The sequence below is a fragment of the Ochotona curzoniae genome, unplaced genomic scaffold (assembly GCF_017591425.1).
Source record: "Ochotona curzoniae isolate NIBS_2020 unplaced genomic scaffold, NIBS_Ocur_1.0 contig_66, whole genome shotgun sequence".
In the NCBI taxonomy this organism is placed as follows: domain Eukaryota; kingdom Metazoa; phylum Chordata; class Mammalia; order Lagomorpha; family Ochotonidae; genus Ochotona; species Ochotona curzoniae.
Genome location: NW_024466512.1, coordinates 20286763 through 20304401, shown reverse-complemented (window position 1 = coordinate 20304401; position 17639 = coordinate 20286763). Strand labels below are relative to the sequence as shown.

The 17639-nt window shown below is 47.2% G+C and overlaps 1 protein-coding gene across 1 annotated transcript; it reads left to right on the top strand.

Annotated features, from left to right (window-relative positions):
- Positions 1-3302: 3302 nt before the first annotated feature.
- INA (internexin neuronal intermediate filament protein alpha) lies at positions 3303-17639 on the top strand. Its single transcript, XM_040991792.1, has 3 exons — positions 3303-4427; positions 14225-14349; positions 15734-17639. Exons 1-3 carry the CDS (start codon positions 3357-3359, stop codon positions 16044-16046), a joined length of 1509 nt encoding a protein of 502 aa, XP_040847726.1. The 5' UTR covers positions 3303-3356; the 3' UTR covers positions 16047-17639.

Sequence of the window (17639 nt, the reverse complement as noted above, 5' to 3'; positions counted from 1 at the left end):
AAATAAATCAATATTAAAAAAAAAAAATAGGATCTCACGTAATGGTCCAGCGGCTAAATCCTCACCTTGCACACACGCTGGGATCCCATATGGGCTATGAGGATGACCAGTCCATGGCCACAGGTCTCAGTGCATCACGAGGAAGGAAGGAAGGTGGAAACAGTCCTGGCATGCGTGGAGCACTCCTTCAGGAAACCTGGCCAGCTGGAAGGAGTTGCAGTTTGAGGCTTAGCCAAGAACACTCTTTCGAAGGCCAACGTTGTGCTGAATGTATTAATTCCCAGCATGGGAACCAAGGCAGTGGGATGGCAAGAAAAGCGAGGGATAAGTTCTTTGGGGAATCTCAGCTTGGAACCCCTGTGGAGAAGGTGCCGGCACCCACTCTAAACTGTGCTAGGCCATCAACCCTTGTTAAGGTTATTGAGGCCCTTTCTTCTGTTCTATACATATTTTGCCTTTAGATCACTGCTTCTATTGGAGGAGAGAAAGAGGAATTCGAGTGGAACTGCAGCCAGCACATAATTAAAAACGAATTCATCCTCATCTGAAACACGAAAAGAGACAAACACAGAGACGCTCATTGCATCGACTCCCTCCTCAATGCCTGCGATAGCCAGGGCTGGGCCAGGATGTGGCCAGGAGCCCAGAACTCTAACCTGGTCTCCCACGTGAGCAGTAGAGACACAAGTATTTTAGTTAGCACCTGCTTCCCCTCTCCCCCGGGGTGAGCAGTAGCTGGAACTGGAGGCAGACATCTTCAGGTAAATCTGAACTGCTGTGCCAAATGCCTCCTCTGATGGTTTGTCATAATCCTCATTAACATGGGTGGAATTAAGACTGGAATGCTTGCCTAGAAATGAGTTGCTTCCAATTCCTCACACTCAACACGGGTCTCTGAAACACTTCATCATCTCCCATGACTTAAAGCACAAAGCAGGTATGTGCCCCCAAAACCATGGCAGCATCCCCTTTTCTCTTCCTTGGTGGCCCCTCCCACTAAAAATAGCTCCCTCCCCTATGAGTGAAATAAACGTATCCTAGACATACACCGCAGAGACTCCCTAGATCAAAAACAGCCTTCTGGAAAGCCTAGAAAACACCTCCAACACGTATTCCCTCTCCAAATCCAGCCCTGGATCCCGAGTGGCAGAAACCTCGAAACTGAGGGCACAGCAACGACTCCACACGGACCTTTCCAGACTGCATCCTCTGACTCTTCCCACATCATGGGACAGGGTGCCTGGTCAGTGGCCAGTGCTTTTCCCAGCTCCTGAAGATTCATTTACTCACAGCGACCTCTTAGGTGCAGAGAGCTCTCCAAAGCCACGTGAAGACCTGCCATGCAGTATTTATAATGACTGCAACCCCAATGGCCCAGTCATGAAAAGTAAATGATTTCAGAAGACAAGGGCACTTCATTGGTTAAAGCAGGGGACTGAGGGGAAGGGAAGGGCGCATTTCCTGAACAAATGCCACAGCTCATCTCCCCTGCATGTGGCCAGCCCAGTTCTTCCTATCTCAGAAGCAGCAAATCCAATTTTTCTGTAAGTGACAAATCCCAACTACTTCAAAGACTCATTTTGGAGGCAGGTTCCATGGCTAAGCTTCTCCTTGTAAGGCCAGCATCCCATATGGGCATCAGTTTGTATCTCAGCTATTCTGCTTCTGATCCAGCTCTCTGCCTAAGGCCTGGGAGAGCAACAGAGAACGGCTCAAGTCCTTGGGCTCCTGCACCTGCATGGCAGACTGGGAAGAAGCTTCTGACTCCAGACTTCAAATGAGCTCAGCTCTGGCTATTGTGGCCATTTTAGGGGAGTGAACCAATGGATGGAAAACCTTGCTCTCTGTCCATCCTTCTCCTTCTGTACAGATCAGCTTTTAAAATAAAAACAAAATAAACCTTTCAAAGAGGTTCATTTTGGCTCTTTTAATTGAGCCCAGCACAATGGCTAAGCCTCTATCTGCAGGTACCTACATCCCATATGGGCTCAGATTCATGCCTTGGTAGCCCCACTTCTCATTCAGCTCCCTGCTTGTGACCTGGAAAAGCAGCAGAGGATGGCCCAAAGCCTTGGGACCCTGCACCTGTGTGGGAGACCTGGAAGAAGCTCCTGGCTCTTGGCTTCAGATTGGCTCAGCTCCAGTCATTGTAGCCATTTGGGGAGTGAAACAGCAGATAGAGGATCTTTCTATCATTCTCTTCATAAATCTGTTCTACCTTCCCAATAATTTTTTATAAAGGCTTATTTCAAAATGTTTTAGAAGAAAGTGCAAAGGGTGTGGGGACAGGCATTGGGTGATCGGTACAGCACTCAAGCTGTCCCTTGGGGTGCAGTCCCTGTGGGAGTGCCAGCCTAGCCCCAGCTAGTCTGTCCTGCTAACACTCACCTGGGAGGCACAGCACGACCGCCCAAGTACTGGGACTCCTGCCACCCACGCGGGACACCCAGGCTTCTGCCTGCCTCAGTCCTGCGACACACAGCGTTTGGGGAGTGAACAAAACAATGGAAATCTATTTGCACTTAACGGTTTCTGTCTTGAGCTCTTGCTTTTCAAATTAAAACAAAACAAATATTTAAAATGATTTAAAATAAACTGCTGGAAAATCAAAAGTCCGCAGTTCCCTTCTCTGAGCCCCCTCTCCTCTCCACCGTGTCTTCTCTCACTCTCCCTGGCTCCGGCTCCAGCTCCCAACTCCTGGTCTTAGCCGATCTCCCCCATCTAACCGCGCCCAGAGCAGCGGAAGCTGCTCCCGGAGGACAGAACACTCCCCACCACCTCCTCCTGAGGACCGGGGATGAGGCCTGTCTGAGCCCCCAACTAACTAGGAAAGCAGGGCTTGCCCTGAGGAAGGAAGTGGTGAGGATGGCTGAAGGAGACAGCTGCCAGAAAACCCTGCCCTTTCAATGAGCCACAGAGGGAAAGGCTGGTGATAGGGGGCTTAGGGAAGAGAGAGAGACACAGGCTGGCCACACCGCAGAGATGCGTGTGGTCTCCGCTGCGGAACCCCCCGCATTCAAGTTTCTTTCAAAGCAGTTGATTTCTTCGGGGGAGAGGCGCTGCGGACGGACGCCGGACGCCGGACGCCGGACGCCGGTGGCCTCTACGCCCGAGGCCGGGTCCCTGTGCGGTAGGCAGGTAGCGCAGCTGCGGTAAGCACCGCGCTTCCCCGCCCCCCGCCCCGCGGGGAGCCCCCCCTTCCCACCGCCTGCCCCGCCGGCGCGGGAGCTCCGCCCCCCACGCACCCCGCGCTTTAAAAGCCGGTGCGCACCGCCCCGCCGCACCCGGCCTGCCCACCTCGCCTGTCCTCCGTCGCTTCGAGCGCAGCACGCCCGCCCGCCGCTGATCCCGGCAACATGAGCTTCGGCTCGGAGCACTACCTGTGCTCCGCCTCCTCCTACCGCAAGGTGTTTGGGGACGGCTCTCGCCTGTCGGCGCGCCTCTCCGGCAGCGGTGGCGCAGCAGGCAGTTTCCGCTCGCAGTCGCTGTCCCGCTGCAATGTGGCCTCCTCCTCGGGCGCCTGCTCCTCGGCCTCGTCGCTCGGCCTGGGCCTGGCCTACCGCCGGCTGCCACCGTCCGACGGCCTGGACCTGAGTCAGGCGGCGGCGCGAACCAACGAGTACAAGATCATCCGCACTAACGAGAAGGAGCAGCTGCAGGGCCTCAACGATCGCTTCGCGGTGTTCATCGAGAAGGTGCACCAGCTGGAGACGCAGAATCGTGCGCTCGAGGCCGAGCTGGCCGCGCTGCGGCAGCGCCACGCCGAGCCGTCGCGCGTCGGCGAGCTCTTCCAGCGCGAGCTGCGCGAACTGCGCGCGCAGCTGGAGGAGGCGAGCTCGGCGCGCGCGCAGGCCTTGCTGGAGCGCGACGGCCTGGCCGAGGAGGTGCAGCGGCTGCGGGCCCGCTGCGAGGAGGAGAGCCGCGGGCGCGAAGGCGCAGAGCGCGCCCTCAAGGCGCAGCAGCGCGACGTGGACGGCGCCACGCTGGCCCGCCTGGACCTGGAGAAGAAGGTGGAGTCGCTGCTGGACGAGCTGGCCTTCGTGCGTCAGGTGCACGACGAGGAGGTGGCCGAGCTCTTGGCCACGCTGCAGGCGTCGTCACAGGCAGCGGCCGAGGTGGACGTGGCCGTGGCTAAACCCGATCTGAGCTCGGCGCTGAGGGAGATCCGCGCCCAGTATGAGTCCCTGGCCGCTAAGAATCTGCAGTCAGCCGAGGAGTGGTACAAGTCCAAGTTCGCCAACCTGAACGAGCAGGCGGCGCGCAGCACCGAGGCCATCCGCGCCAGCCGCGAGGAGATCCATGAGTACCGGCGCCAGCTACAGGCACGCACCATCGAGATCGAGGGCCTGCGCGGGGCCAACGAGTCTTTGGAGAGGCAGATCCTAGAACTGGAGGAGCGGCACACAGCCGAGGTGGCCGGCTACCAGGTAAGGGCTGGGCCCTGCACGGGGAGGAGCGTTTAGTCCTCTCCTGCGCTCCCTGAGAACGAGCTTTGACGACCCAGAGGAGAATGAAGGAGAGAGGAGCCCAGATTGGAAGTGGCCTGGAAACCACCCCTTGTTTATGTCCCTGTCCGAATGCTTCTAACAAAGAAGCCTTTAAACTTTGAAGTTCCAGAGTCTGTGCTTCTTTGTTAGCAAGTGAGCGCGCGCGCGTGCGCGCGTCGGCGACCTGCAGGACAGTCCCCACCCGAAGGAGCCGGGGACAGCCTCTCCACGGCTCGTTTGCTTGACTTGCCCAGGAATTGATATTTTTGGGATGCGTTCTGCCTCAGGGTTGGTGAAAGGATGGACTGAAAAAGTCCTATCCCATTTTCTTGATTTATTTTTGCCCTCAAAGAAGTCTAGATTGGAAGCAGAGGAGCTGAGTAATAACAGCCATCCTGCTGGACCTATTGACGTTTAAAAAAAAAAAAAAAAAGGGGCAGCACTCAGGAAGCCAGAATAGCTGTCCGTGCTGTCCGTGGTGCTGATCTGTAGTTCTGTCTGGGAAAGGCTGTCTGGTCTCACGACCTAGTTAGAACTCTCCAGGCCAATCACTGTTTTGATCCTTTTATCTGCAATACCGATTCTTCAGTCTTGGCTACCTGCAATTAAAAGTCACCCTGTGGGCAGCATCAATTTTCACTTTCATGGATGGCTTAGCACCTAACAAAAACCACTTAATCTACTCAGCAGCTGTGAGGTCCTGCTTGAACATTCCCATTTCCTTAACATTTTTTTTTTCCATTCTAAATGCATGTGATAAATCACACAGATGATTTCTTTGTTACAGGCTACTTTTCTTCCATGTCCTTCTCTACCCCCTAGGCTTCCTACATTCTAAGGTATTGATTGGCTCTTTCCTTGCAGCAAAGGCCACCATCGCATCAGTTTTCCTGGATATTCTTAGTTTATAACCACAATGTGCAGGAGACAGGAGATAGGATAAATTAAGAGTGTAGAAAATAATCAAAATCATGTGGCTCGGTCTTGAGGTGCAATAAAAGGTTTTTTTTTTTAAATAGAATGCTAATAATTCAGAAACTTGAAATATTCCAGTTAGGATTGAAGTTCGCATCTCTTGAGGTTAATTAGGATAGGGAACGTTAACAACATAAAGATAAGAAAGGAGGGAAATCTCAAAAGTACTATTTTGTAAGGTGCTAAATAATTATTATCAACATCCAAATATTTGTTGCTTATAAATTATGTTTTTAATAAAGAAAGAGGACCTGCTTGGACTACTTGCTTTGGTTAGCTTGATATTACAGAAGTATTCAAATAAACATTCTTATTCTTCAACTTCTGTAACTTGAACTTCCCACTGTGTAGTCTCACCCATGGATGGCCTGAAATAACCACATTTGGTTGAGACTTCATGTTCTCTTCTAGAAACCTTAGAAGTTGAGCTAGGTGGCCTTCTGAAAAGCCAGCCCAATATTTCCACAAAAAGAATTTGCCCAAACTGCCAGCCGAATTGGACTTTGCCATGTCCTCTGTTGGCTGTCATAGTCTCTGCTTTGTAAGAGGGAGGGACAATGTTATCTTCCTTGTTTACTGGAAAAGGCTTTCAGGGTTATTCAATAGTGGGGTCCGCAGGAAACAAACAACACAACAGAAACTGCGGCAGCTACAGCTCTGCAGTGCTGCCCCCATCAGCTTGGGCCTCCAGAGCCCCAGTGGACCTGCTGATGGGCGTGGAAGAGAAGGCCAGACAAAGCTATTTCCTACCCTCCCATGGGACCAAAGCTGAGGTGGGGCTCCCAGCCCTGCTCATCTCATGAAGCCTCAGCCACATCCTCTGGCTTGTTCTAACAATCCCACACTGGCCTGAGGCTCGGCCATTGTTTTCCTGCCCTCTCCCTGCTCCCTCTGCCCCTCCCCCCTCACTGCAGTGTTGGCAGGCTATTCTTTTTTTGCCGCAGAGGTTAGGGTAGGGCCTGTCTTCCTGTGCAAGTGGCACCCTCTGAGAGACACTGGGAAAACCCACCCTATTAAAGCCACATTGTCCCTGCCTGCAGGGAACTGATGGCCTATTTGAGGGTAGAAAGCTGATGACACTTTTTGAAAGGGCAAAAAATGATTCAAGGTGACATGGCTAAGTACACGATAGTGTATGGCAGAGTCTGAAAAGGTTAGAAAGAGCTAGGGTAATTGTCTTCAAAAACCAAGTGCAGCTGCCTGCTGCTTCAAAAGCTGAAGGCTCCTCTACGTATGACACAGGGAGATTCTGGTCCCTGCATAGCTGCAGTGCACTCTTGGTGCTCCCTTTGTAAGCTGTCTCAGGACATTCCTGGAGGGTCCTCAGGGTCCCACGCCTGTACCCCAGTAGGTCTTGGAAAGCCTCAGCTTTCCATGAAAGACCTTGCTAAACAATCCCAAGATCACTGCTGCTTCATGCCCTCCAGGGAGCTGAGCCAAGTCTGCCCTCTCTCTAATTTGAGATTGGAGTACAGCCTAATTAAATAGCAGGCAGGCTCTGGCCCCTTGGAGACTGGAGGTGGCAGTGGCTGTGTATAGATCTATAACTTGATAGATCCATTTCTGAAATTAGAACCCAAGACAAAAGCTACAGTTAATCTTTAAAAGGCCAAAGCTGTTCCATGAGCTCTTTATTTCTCCTTGTCTATCTCACTGCATTATGGTCATCTGGGCTACCACCATAGCTCCTTTTCAGAATTAAATAGTGCTTCCTAAAACCAGTGATAAATGGGATTATAGTATTTTACTATAAGTAGCAGCAGCTTTATAGAGACACACATATATAAAATGCATGATTTGAGAATTTGGTGGAGGGAAAAATAAAAAAAAGGTGGAGAAAAGTGAAGAGAGCATACCCAGTGCTCTGCAGGCGGGCCACATATGAACCTCTCTCCCCACCAACTCTGGTTCTGAAGAACAGTAATTCTCTGGCCCCTTTCCTACCAGTCAGCTATTGCTTGCTGGACAGAGGGTCTCCCAACAGGCTTGAAGCCCATAGCTGTGGTTCTCCTTCTGCCCCGCAGATGCTAGTGTGGCTGAGTCTTTCCCATTCCTGGTCCACCTGCTTCATCCTCAAGCAAGCTGTGTAGCACTGTCTTAGCTGTTCCAGGAGAAACCCAATCTTAGAGCCAGGAGTTCCTTCAGGCGGTGCCGGCAGCAGCTGCGTGGTTGGGGGAGGGGACAGAATGCAGTGAGCTCAGCTTGTGAGCTGGAGGCCATCTTTGGCAGGGCTTTTGAAGGGCAATGCAAGGCAGAGCCTAGGGTGGGGAGGAGAGTGCAGACAAAGAGGTGGTCAGCAGTCAGCACAATCCCTTCCAGAGGCAACAACCTTGCACTTTTTGTGGATGCGGATCCATAAGGTAGACACATAAAATGTGTTACATGAAGTTCACGGCAATCTCATCCATCTAGAAAGCTTTTAGATAATACAGCAGTGAAACAAAAATATCTGTTTAGAACAGGACCTTGTTGAGCCTGGTGCAGTAGCCTAGTGGCTAAAATTCTTGCCTTGCATGCACCAGGATCCCATATGGGTGCCAGTTCTAATCCCAACAGCCCCGCTTCCCATCCAGCTCCCTGCTTGTGGCCTAGGAAAGCAGTCAAGGATGGCTCAAAGCCTTGGGAACCTACACCAGCATGGGAGACTCAGAAGAGGCTCCAGGTTCCTAGTTTCTGGTCAGCGCAGCTCTGGCCATTGTGGCCGCTTGGGGAGTGAATCAGTGGATGAAAGATCTTCCCCTCTGTCTCTCCTCCTCTCTGTATATCTGACATTCTAATAAAAAATAAAATAAATCTCAAAAAAAAAAAAAAGAAGAGGACCTCTGTCCATCTGCAGAGGAGACAAAACATCTAGATTAGGAAGATGGGCCCAGCCAAGTCATTCTTACTTGACCTTAATTTGAAGATCTTAGAACACCTAAGAAGAGAATAAACATGATTTTCCATATGCAGAAATGCAAAGGTTGAAAAAAGTAAATTGTAGAAAACTGATACAGTGGCTGTTGATAGCAGAGCAAAACCTGCAACCCCCAAGCCTTGAAGGTCTCTTCTTCCTAAAGCCTTTCTCCTGCTGCTTTGCATAGGATCACTTTTCCCCCTGCTCTCCCTTCCCCCCCTGCTCCTCCCAGAATCCTTTCCCCCTTACCAAAGTAAAATTCTCTTAATCAGAATGCATTCTTAGTATACTTGCTCCATAGTTTAACCTCAAATATCAGCCATCAAGTAAAATTTCTTGATAAAAGTTCTTTTAAGCCCCATTGACCTTTTAACACTTTGAAACAATTGCATTGCTGAAAGCTGGAGTTGTGGCATAGCAAGTAAAGACGCTGCCTGTGATGCTGGCAACCCGTATGGGCACCAATTCCTGCCCGCTGCTCTCCACTTCCAATCCAGCTCCCTGCTAATGGCCTTGGAAAATCAGCAGAAGATAGCCAAAGTGTTGGGCTCCCTGGCACCCACATGGGATATCTGAATGAAGCTCCTGGCTCCTGGCTTCTGGTTTCAGCATGGGCCTGCCTGACTGCTGAGTACATCTGGGGAGTGAACTAACACTTGGAAGCACTCTCTCTCTCACTCTCTCCAAGTCCTACTTTCAAATAAATATACTTTAAAAAAAATTGTACCATTTTCCACTGTGATATGTGGTTTTCCCACTGCGTCTCATTCTTTGCTCTGGATCCATCAGTCAACAGAAACTCTCCTTTGCAGTATTACTGTCCATATTTATAGAACAGGTAGGTGGCATGCATTTCAATTCTTCCTGTCAGTTCTCTAGGTTTAGAAGTTTGCACCCCAGAATGTTTCAACCCTGCCTTTTCCCATTGCCTCCTCATCCTCACCCATGGGGAACCACAGGGCCCAACAGCACTTACTTTCTTATTCTCATATGTTTATCTGCAGCACTTGCTTTTTATGTGTACAATGTTGCAATTCAATTATATGGGCTATTTACTCACAGATTTTCAGGTCTTAAATTTACATAGCATCATTCATTCAATCAATGATCATTCATCTTGAGTGACGAGGAGTCAGCTATATAAGACATAATAAGCAGCAGAAATAGCTGACTTAAAGAGCCAGGACAGCAATGATTTTGGCTGTTTTTTTGTTTGTTTTTCCCCCAAGGCATAAGAAAGGCTGCCAGGGTGGCTGAAACACATTGAACAAAGGAAGGGGATGCTAAAACAGAGCTGCTGCAGTTTTCAGCAGCTTAGTAACAGCATCTGCTTTTTTTTTTTTTAGAAGACCCTCCTGCCCAAAGATCATACATATTTTTCTTAATTTTTTTTAAAGATTTATTTATTTTATTTGAAAGGCAGACATACAGAGAGGAGGAGAGACAGAGAGGAAGATCTTCCGTTCAATGATTCACTTCCCAAGTGGATGCAACGGCTGGTGCTGCGCTGATCCGAAGCCGGGAACATGAGTGCAGGGCCCCAAGGCTTTGGGCCGTCCTTGACTGCTTTCCCAGGCCACAGGCAGGGAGCTGGATGGGAAGTGGAGCCACCGAGGCTAGAATTAGTGCCCATATGGGATCCCGGCACGTTCAGGGCGAGGACCTTAACCATTATGCTGTCACGCCAGGCCCAAGATCACACATTTTAAGTGTGTGCTCTCTCTTCCATGGTATGGTTTATACCCAAAAGCATCTGAAATGCAACTATTACACAAGCCTACTTTCCTTTTTTTTAGAAAAGGTTATTGTCTCAGGATGTCATTAGATTCTTCTGCCTCCTCCTGCCTTCCGGTTAATGACAGAGAAGCAGAGCTTTGGAAAGCCTCAACAGGGATGGCAGTGGAGCGGGCACGCGGCTTCTCTGAGCAGTCCACCATTTCGATTTGTATTTAAATTTTATTTTTATTTCATAGCCTTTATTATTATTATTATCATTTTATGATACAGTTCCATAGGGATTCCTACACCCCCTCCCCAATTTCCTCCCCCTCACTGAGTTCTCCTATATTATTACTATACTATAGTTCTTTATAAACAGTCATATGTCCATCATTGCGGGCATGGACAATGGCAGAGTCCAGCTTCCTATTGTCAAGTTTCACTGAGAGTCCATTTTTGGTCTGAAAGTAGAGATGAATACCGCATTGTATTCTCATATCTGGATATAACAATTTCCATTACACAGTTACTATACATCCCCTTAAATGAAAAATCACAATACAAAATCAGCAACAGGAAGAAAAATAGAAATTTACAATGCCATGAAGTTAGATAACATGCTACTAGATATGACAGTCTTCATTACAGTTACTATACATCCCCTTAAATGAAAAGCCACAAAAACAAAAACAGGAAGAAAAAAGAAATTAACAATGCCATGAAGTTAAATAACATGCTGCTGAATGACTAATGTGTCACTGAAGAAAATCAAGAACCTTTTGAAGAAAATGATGCTACTGTATGATCTATTTGAAGAGATTAAACTTAAAAAAACTCAAAATCCATGAGATATGGTTTCCGCTAATCATTGTTGGTGAGATATGCCTCCTGTAAGCAATGAATAGATGGGTTTTTTTTTTTTTTTTTAAATCTAGTTCACATTGTGGGTCGCTTCAACTAGGCTGCAGCTCCCACTGGTCCATGCAAGGGCCGAGTGCGCGCAGGGCAGAATCAGGCTAGACTGCAAAACCCATTGAGTGGAAGATGGGGCTGGAAACAGAGCCAACCCAGCAATTGCAAACACCAGCTGACCGGGGCAGTGGACTGTACTAGGCCCCGCACTTGCAAGGACACACAAGAACCTGGTCTGGGTTCACCTCAATTGAACTGCCGGACCCAGATCCCCAACCATGAAAAGACAGGACAAAACAAATCAACCAACCACCCCAGCCGTATGTTGGCAGCGAAAAGCACGGCAAATGGAGATCCAAGATGGACCGTGTCAACCAGTAGATTCTGCAGCAATTTCTTTGTGCTTGGAATGGTGAGGCTGGCAAAATTCACAACTGCTGAAGCATCAAAACCACCTCAGCAAGACCCTTGGCGCATGCCCTACACCGGGGACCCGGGATGGGTGGGAGACTGGGTGGGGCCTCCCCCTTTCCTCTTTACCCCACATATAGGAAAAAAATGTGGAAATGATAATCTTACCCACTTTCCTGTAGCCCCTGAACCCTTGTGCCCTAATTAACTGTGCAAAGATTATCAAAAACAAAATTTTAAAAATAGAAAAAATATCCAGTTCACTAATCTATGACATTTGATCGATGAGTTTAAGCCATTTACATTCAGTGTTAATATGAATGGGCAGTAATTTGTTCCTGTCATTTTAGCAATGGGTTGTTCATTGATTTAGTCTTCTGTTGTTATTTTACTGGGATGTTCTTCACATTTGCCTTTTCTCTGTGGAGAACATCTTGAAGTATCATTTGTAGGGCAGGTTTGAAAGAGGCATATTCTTTTAACTTTTCTTTACTGTGGAAGAATTTTTTTTTTTAATTTTCAAAGACAAAGGAAAGTTTTGCAGGATTCATTATCGTGGTCCAACAATTTTTTGCTTTTAGAATCTGGAATATGTCACTCCATTCTCTTCTGGCCTGTAGAGTTTCCTGTGAGAGATCTCCTGTGAGTTTAATTGGTAATCCTTTATATGTCAATTGATTTTTTTTTCCTGTGTACATTTAAGGATCTTTTCCTTATGTTCAATTGAAGAGAGCTTGATTATCATGTGTTGTGGTGAAGATCGCTTTCGGTCAAGACTGTTGGGAATTCTGTGCCCCTCCTGGATGTTATTTCCCAATTCTTTCTCTAGTTTAGGGAAATTTTTCCTTATTATTTCATTGAATACACCTTTAATCCCAGCTTCTCTTTCTGCACCTTCTGGGACTCCCATAACTCTTAAATTTGGCCTTTTAATAGTGTCTTTCAATTCTTGAATACTTTTTTTTGGCCTGATCCAGCTCTGCTTCCAGCTTTTTGTTTGTTTCCCCTTGGTAACAGGAAATATCGTCTAATTTTGAGATTCTTTCTTCTGCCTCCTCCATTCTATTTTTGAGACTTCCCATTTAAGTTTGTTCCTCTGTATTCTTCATTTCAGATATATCAGCTTTCATTTGCTTCACTGTTCTTATTTGCTGTGTAACATATTCCTTGAATTCCTTGAATGCCTGCTCCATGTGCTTCTCATTATTGATAAGAGGCTTTATAACAACCATTTTAAATTCTGTATCCCCCATTTTCTTGATATCTTCCTCAGTATACCCTGAGGTTGGCAAAGGGCTTTGCTGCTTTGCAGGGGAGTCTTCAGTAATATTCATTGTGCCACTGTCTCTTTTGCTCTTGGTCATTGTACTTCTGGTTATTAAATTCTTCTCCTTGGGGCAAGCTTCTAAGCTCTGTCACCCACAGATCTACAGTTCAATATTGCTTATTGCAGTTGGTGCCTGGTACTTTCTTTGCAGTCACTTGTGCCACTCCCTCCAGCGAGTTCCAGGTCTGGGTTCTTCTTATGTTAGACTCCCACCATAATCTCCGTAGCACCAACTCTTGACTCACCACTCTCCACCTCCTGTGATACCATGCTGAAACTGCACCGTTGTCTGTACAGCCTTTCTCCTACTTCCAGTTGGAGCAGGTCCCAGGATTAGGGAGACACCAGGTATCCTATACAATTAAGTTGTTGGTACTAATTTTGCCAGAACCTGTTGGCCGTTAGGTCTGAGGGCCACATGGATCTATTTTGACCTGTACAATGCCAAAGTCAGTATTATTTTCCTGTAGTACCACTGCAATGCACTGAGTTCAGCAAGTTTGCTCCCAGCTCAGCACATGTGTAGCTCACTGTTGTCCCTGCAGTCTTAAAGTTTTTCACACCGTACAAAATGGCACCTGATTCGGCTGTAGGGGGTGGACTGGTTTGTTAAGTTGACCCTGTTCTCCGCACTGCCTGTCTGGGACCTGCTGCTCTGTCTGCTCTTGGTCAAATCAAACAGACCAGCAGGACGGGCAGTACTTTGAGTTGAGCTATTGAGCTCCCGATAAACGTCCCTTCCCACCTTGCTACTGGTGGAGTTCCTGCTGCCGGTAAAGTTTAGAATGCTGTTGGGGTATCAGTCACTGCAACACCACATGGTGGCGTCTGCTGCTTTCCTGTGTCTATCAATGAATGTGTTCAAAGGTACAGGATCGTAAGGATGTGGTTATGGTCATCCTAGGATGCAGCTCAAAGTTAGCCAGGAGCTTTTGTGAGCTGAAAACACCAGATGCAACAAGGTATCTTAGGAGGTTTTTTTCCAACAGCGAAGGGAAGGAACGGGATGGAGGGGAACGGGATGGAGGTGGTAGGAGATCACCTGGAACAATGAAGTAGTGGGCAGGCCAGAAGGAGAGAGCACCATTTCGATTTTGAATGGAAGCTCCTGACCTGAGGTTTTAGGCTTCAGAAAGGACACCAACAGTAGTTCTTCAACATCAGTACAGCAAGGGATGGACAGTCAGCAAGCATAAGAAAATCCTCCTCCAGGGAGCAGGTGGGACCATGTGCCCCAGGATAGACACTCCCAGCCCTTGCGGTGTGCTGGAATTGCCTAGCATCCCTTATGGAAAACTGCAAGGCTGGAATCCCTGCCCTTTCTACCCCTCAAATGACTCAGAGCTGACCTAGTGGATAGGCCTGGACGTAAATATTGCCTTAGTTCCCAGGGCGGCTTTGATGTGTAGTCAGGGTTGAGAATCCCTGCCTTGTAGACATCTCAGTGAATCTCAGCTTATGTGATCTAAATGTTTCTGGTATGTCATTTTCTTTCAGGATAGCATTGGGCAGCTGGAGAATGATCTGAGGAACACCAAGAGTGAGATGGCACGTCACCTTCGGGAATACCAGGATTTGCTCAATGTCAAAATGGCACTTGACATTGAGATAGCAGCTTACAGGTATTTCAAAGGGCATAGTTTCCTAGGGGCATATTACCCAAATAAGTGGTTCTAGGCTTTTTTAAAATTTATTTTTATTATTATTATTTCATTTTATGACACAGTTGCATAGGCTCTGGGATTCCCCCAACCTTGGTTCTAGGCTTCTTGACTCTGACTAATGAGACAGGATGAGGAGAGAAATCATGGGCCCTTGCAGAGGAGCTGACCCCTCTACCTGTGCCACCGTACTCATCTTGGAATGGCCACATACCTCTGCCTGAGCTAAGCGGATAATGTGAACATATAGAGGTTGAAACCAATGCCCACTGAACTCTATAAATAATAGTGTTTACACAAATTAAGAAATTCTGCAAAAGGAGATTTTCCCCTAAATTCCTTTCATTTTTAAAAAGTAGTAACATTAGCTATTTTTGTTCTAAATGCCTGATATACTTTACTTTTGAAAATTTTTCTGAGTTCAGGTTAACTACCAACTGTGTGATTTGCTCAAAGGCACGATGTAAAGAGAGGCACTGTGATCAGTTGATTAAACTACTACTAAAGATGCTGGCATCCTCTGCTACAGTGCCTGGGATGGATCTGGCCTCTGTTTCCAAGCCAGGCTCCTGCTAGCGTACCTGGGAGGCAGCAGATGAGGGCTGTGGTTCGTGAATCTCTGCCACTCACATGGTAAACCCAAATGGAGTTATCAGCCTCAGCTGTTCTGGGCACTTGGGGAGTGAACCAGCAGATAATGATCTCTCCCTCTTCCCCGCCTCACCCATCTCTGCCACTCTTTCAAATAATTTTCTTAAAATGAGAACTTAAAAAGACATAGTGCTGATAAATAGCAGAGCTCAGAATGAAACCCAAACGTGTCTGTAGATGTTTTTCTTTACACTGCATGCTACTTCAGAACAAAGCTCCAGAGTACGTACTTTTCAAGTGAAGCCCCTTCTTCACGGTGTCCTTTAGGCCAGACTGGGAAGAGGCTGGACCTGAAGTAGTGTCATTCACTGGTGTTGCTTACTGCCAGGTCCCTTCCCTTTGTAGCCTTGTACATGAGAAAACTACAAAATCACAAGTTCAGGCCAAAGTAGGCAGTCACTCCTTTCTTTGTGGACTTCTCACCTCCTTCTCAGTGTTAAGGTGTTCTTGAGGAAAATGACATCTCCCAGAGCTTTGCAGGCTTTAGTAGCCAAAAACGGGTGTGGTATGACCAAGGGTGGCACACACACACACTCATCTACAACTCTTAAGCCTCGTAATTAAATATTTATTGTTCTGAATCTCATTAAGAATCTGCACTGCCCTTTGAAATCGACCTAAAATAAGTAACAACAAAAGTTTGTTTAAGTTGTATGTTGATTTCCTGAGAGTCTTTTCTGTGTTGGATTTACAGGAAACTGCTGGAAGGTGAAGAGACACGTTTTAGCACCAGTGGATTAAGCATTTCAGGGCTGAATCCACTTCCTAATCCAAGTTATCTGCTCCCGCCTAGAATCCTCAGTTCCACAACCTCCAAAGTCTCATCCTCTGGGCTGTCACTTAAAAAAGAGGAGGAGGAGGAGGAGGCGGCATCTAAGGCAGCCCCCAAGAAAACCTCCCAGATAGGAGAAAGTTTTGAAGAAATCCTGGAGGAGACCGTAATATCGACTAAGAAAACGGAGAAATCGAATATAGAAGAAAGCACCATTTCAAGCCAAAAAATATAATGCTGCTTAAAAAAAAATCATGCTTAAGAGGGAGTAATATACATTTGACTTGTTAAACAGCCTATTCCTGATCGTAACACCTGTCACCACTATAAAATGTCTTCAAGGCTTCAATCCCACACTTAGGACAGTATATTTCTCTAGTAAGAAAATCACCTGATAGGTTGGAGCAATCACAGGAATGTTATCTAAGAACACAGCTTTCTCACTTCAAGTTTAGGCTTCACAGCGATAGATGACTCAGGTGCACAGGAAGTACAAACTAAGGTGCTAAATCTGATCATCATCATTTGCTGTGAACTGCACTAAAGCCTACATTCACTAACTGTACCCAGCTGTTATCCCACTCTGTAATCTTATTCTAGGGACCTAAAACATAAGCTCACTGCCAAGGACAAGCCCATGGTCCACACCCAGTTCCACCAACAGAATTGAGTCACAATGATAGGTGTTTGTTTAATGGACATTTCTCATCCACCCCAGAATCTGCCCATCTGCTCTTCCGTCCACAAAAATTAACAGTCTCATGTACTATTCTTCCCTTTTAAACACATTTGAGAAGTTCTTCTCAAGAGAACTTAACCCCTTTAGCTCTCTTTGCTCATGGGTAAAATTAGACGCATGTTATGCTAGGCTTCATGTAATGATGTACCCCTGCCCATCTCATGTCCTTCCAATTGTGTAGGTTAAGAAAAATGGCAGTGATGAATTTTAAGGGTTCCCCCAACAAATAATGAAAAAGATCCCTAGATTTTAGTCTTTCACCTTAATCTAAAGCCATTAATCAGGGGGAAAAAATAAACACCTCACAAGGATGTAGTGTTTCACCTTGCCTTTAGAAGCAGCACCATAATTATCCCAAGCTGTGATTAAGCTGACCTTAGAGTTAGTAGTGTAAGCTAGAAGAGGTACGAGTGTTTCCGTGGACAGTAAAGGCCAGGGTTTCATCTGTGTCGGTTCCTTTGTGGTGATGTAGAATTAGCTTTTTCATGCCTTCACGGTTAGAACCTACGTTCCCTACCTCTCCACCTCCCCCTACTAGTCTAGGTCCTAAAGAAACCTAGATTTCCCTCTTCTATGCCTTTAAGAGTGCTCTGTGTAAGGTTATTTTATCACCAGGACACAATGCTACTGCCCAAGAGAAAAAGAACCCACTTCTGGTCAGTCAACACCACCAGCAAATATAAAAAAGAAATCTCTTTTCTGAAAGCATCTTCCCCCAACACTTCGCCATTGCTGCATGCTTGACAAGGTCGCCCCTAGCTGCTGGAGGCGAAAAAGCCTGCTCTGCCCCACCCAAAGAGGGGGACAGTGACAGCCTGCCATGGGCTCAGCTGTGTAGCCTCTGCCTTGCTCAGACTTCCATATGTGCCAACTGTGAAACAGGATTTGTTCCCTCTGTGCCACATCTCCACCAAGAGCTCTGTGGTAAGGACATGATGCTTTCAATGGCCTTTCTTCTCCCAGCACACGCTTCAATAGTTAAAGGAACTTGATATTCTTCTCCATTTCCTTTCCCTTAGCCCATCCCTTTTTCCCTCACTTACTGTTAAGACAATTAGTGAAATAAAAAATTAAATGCCACACAAATCG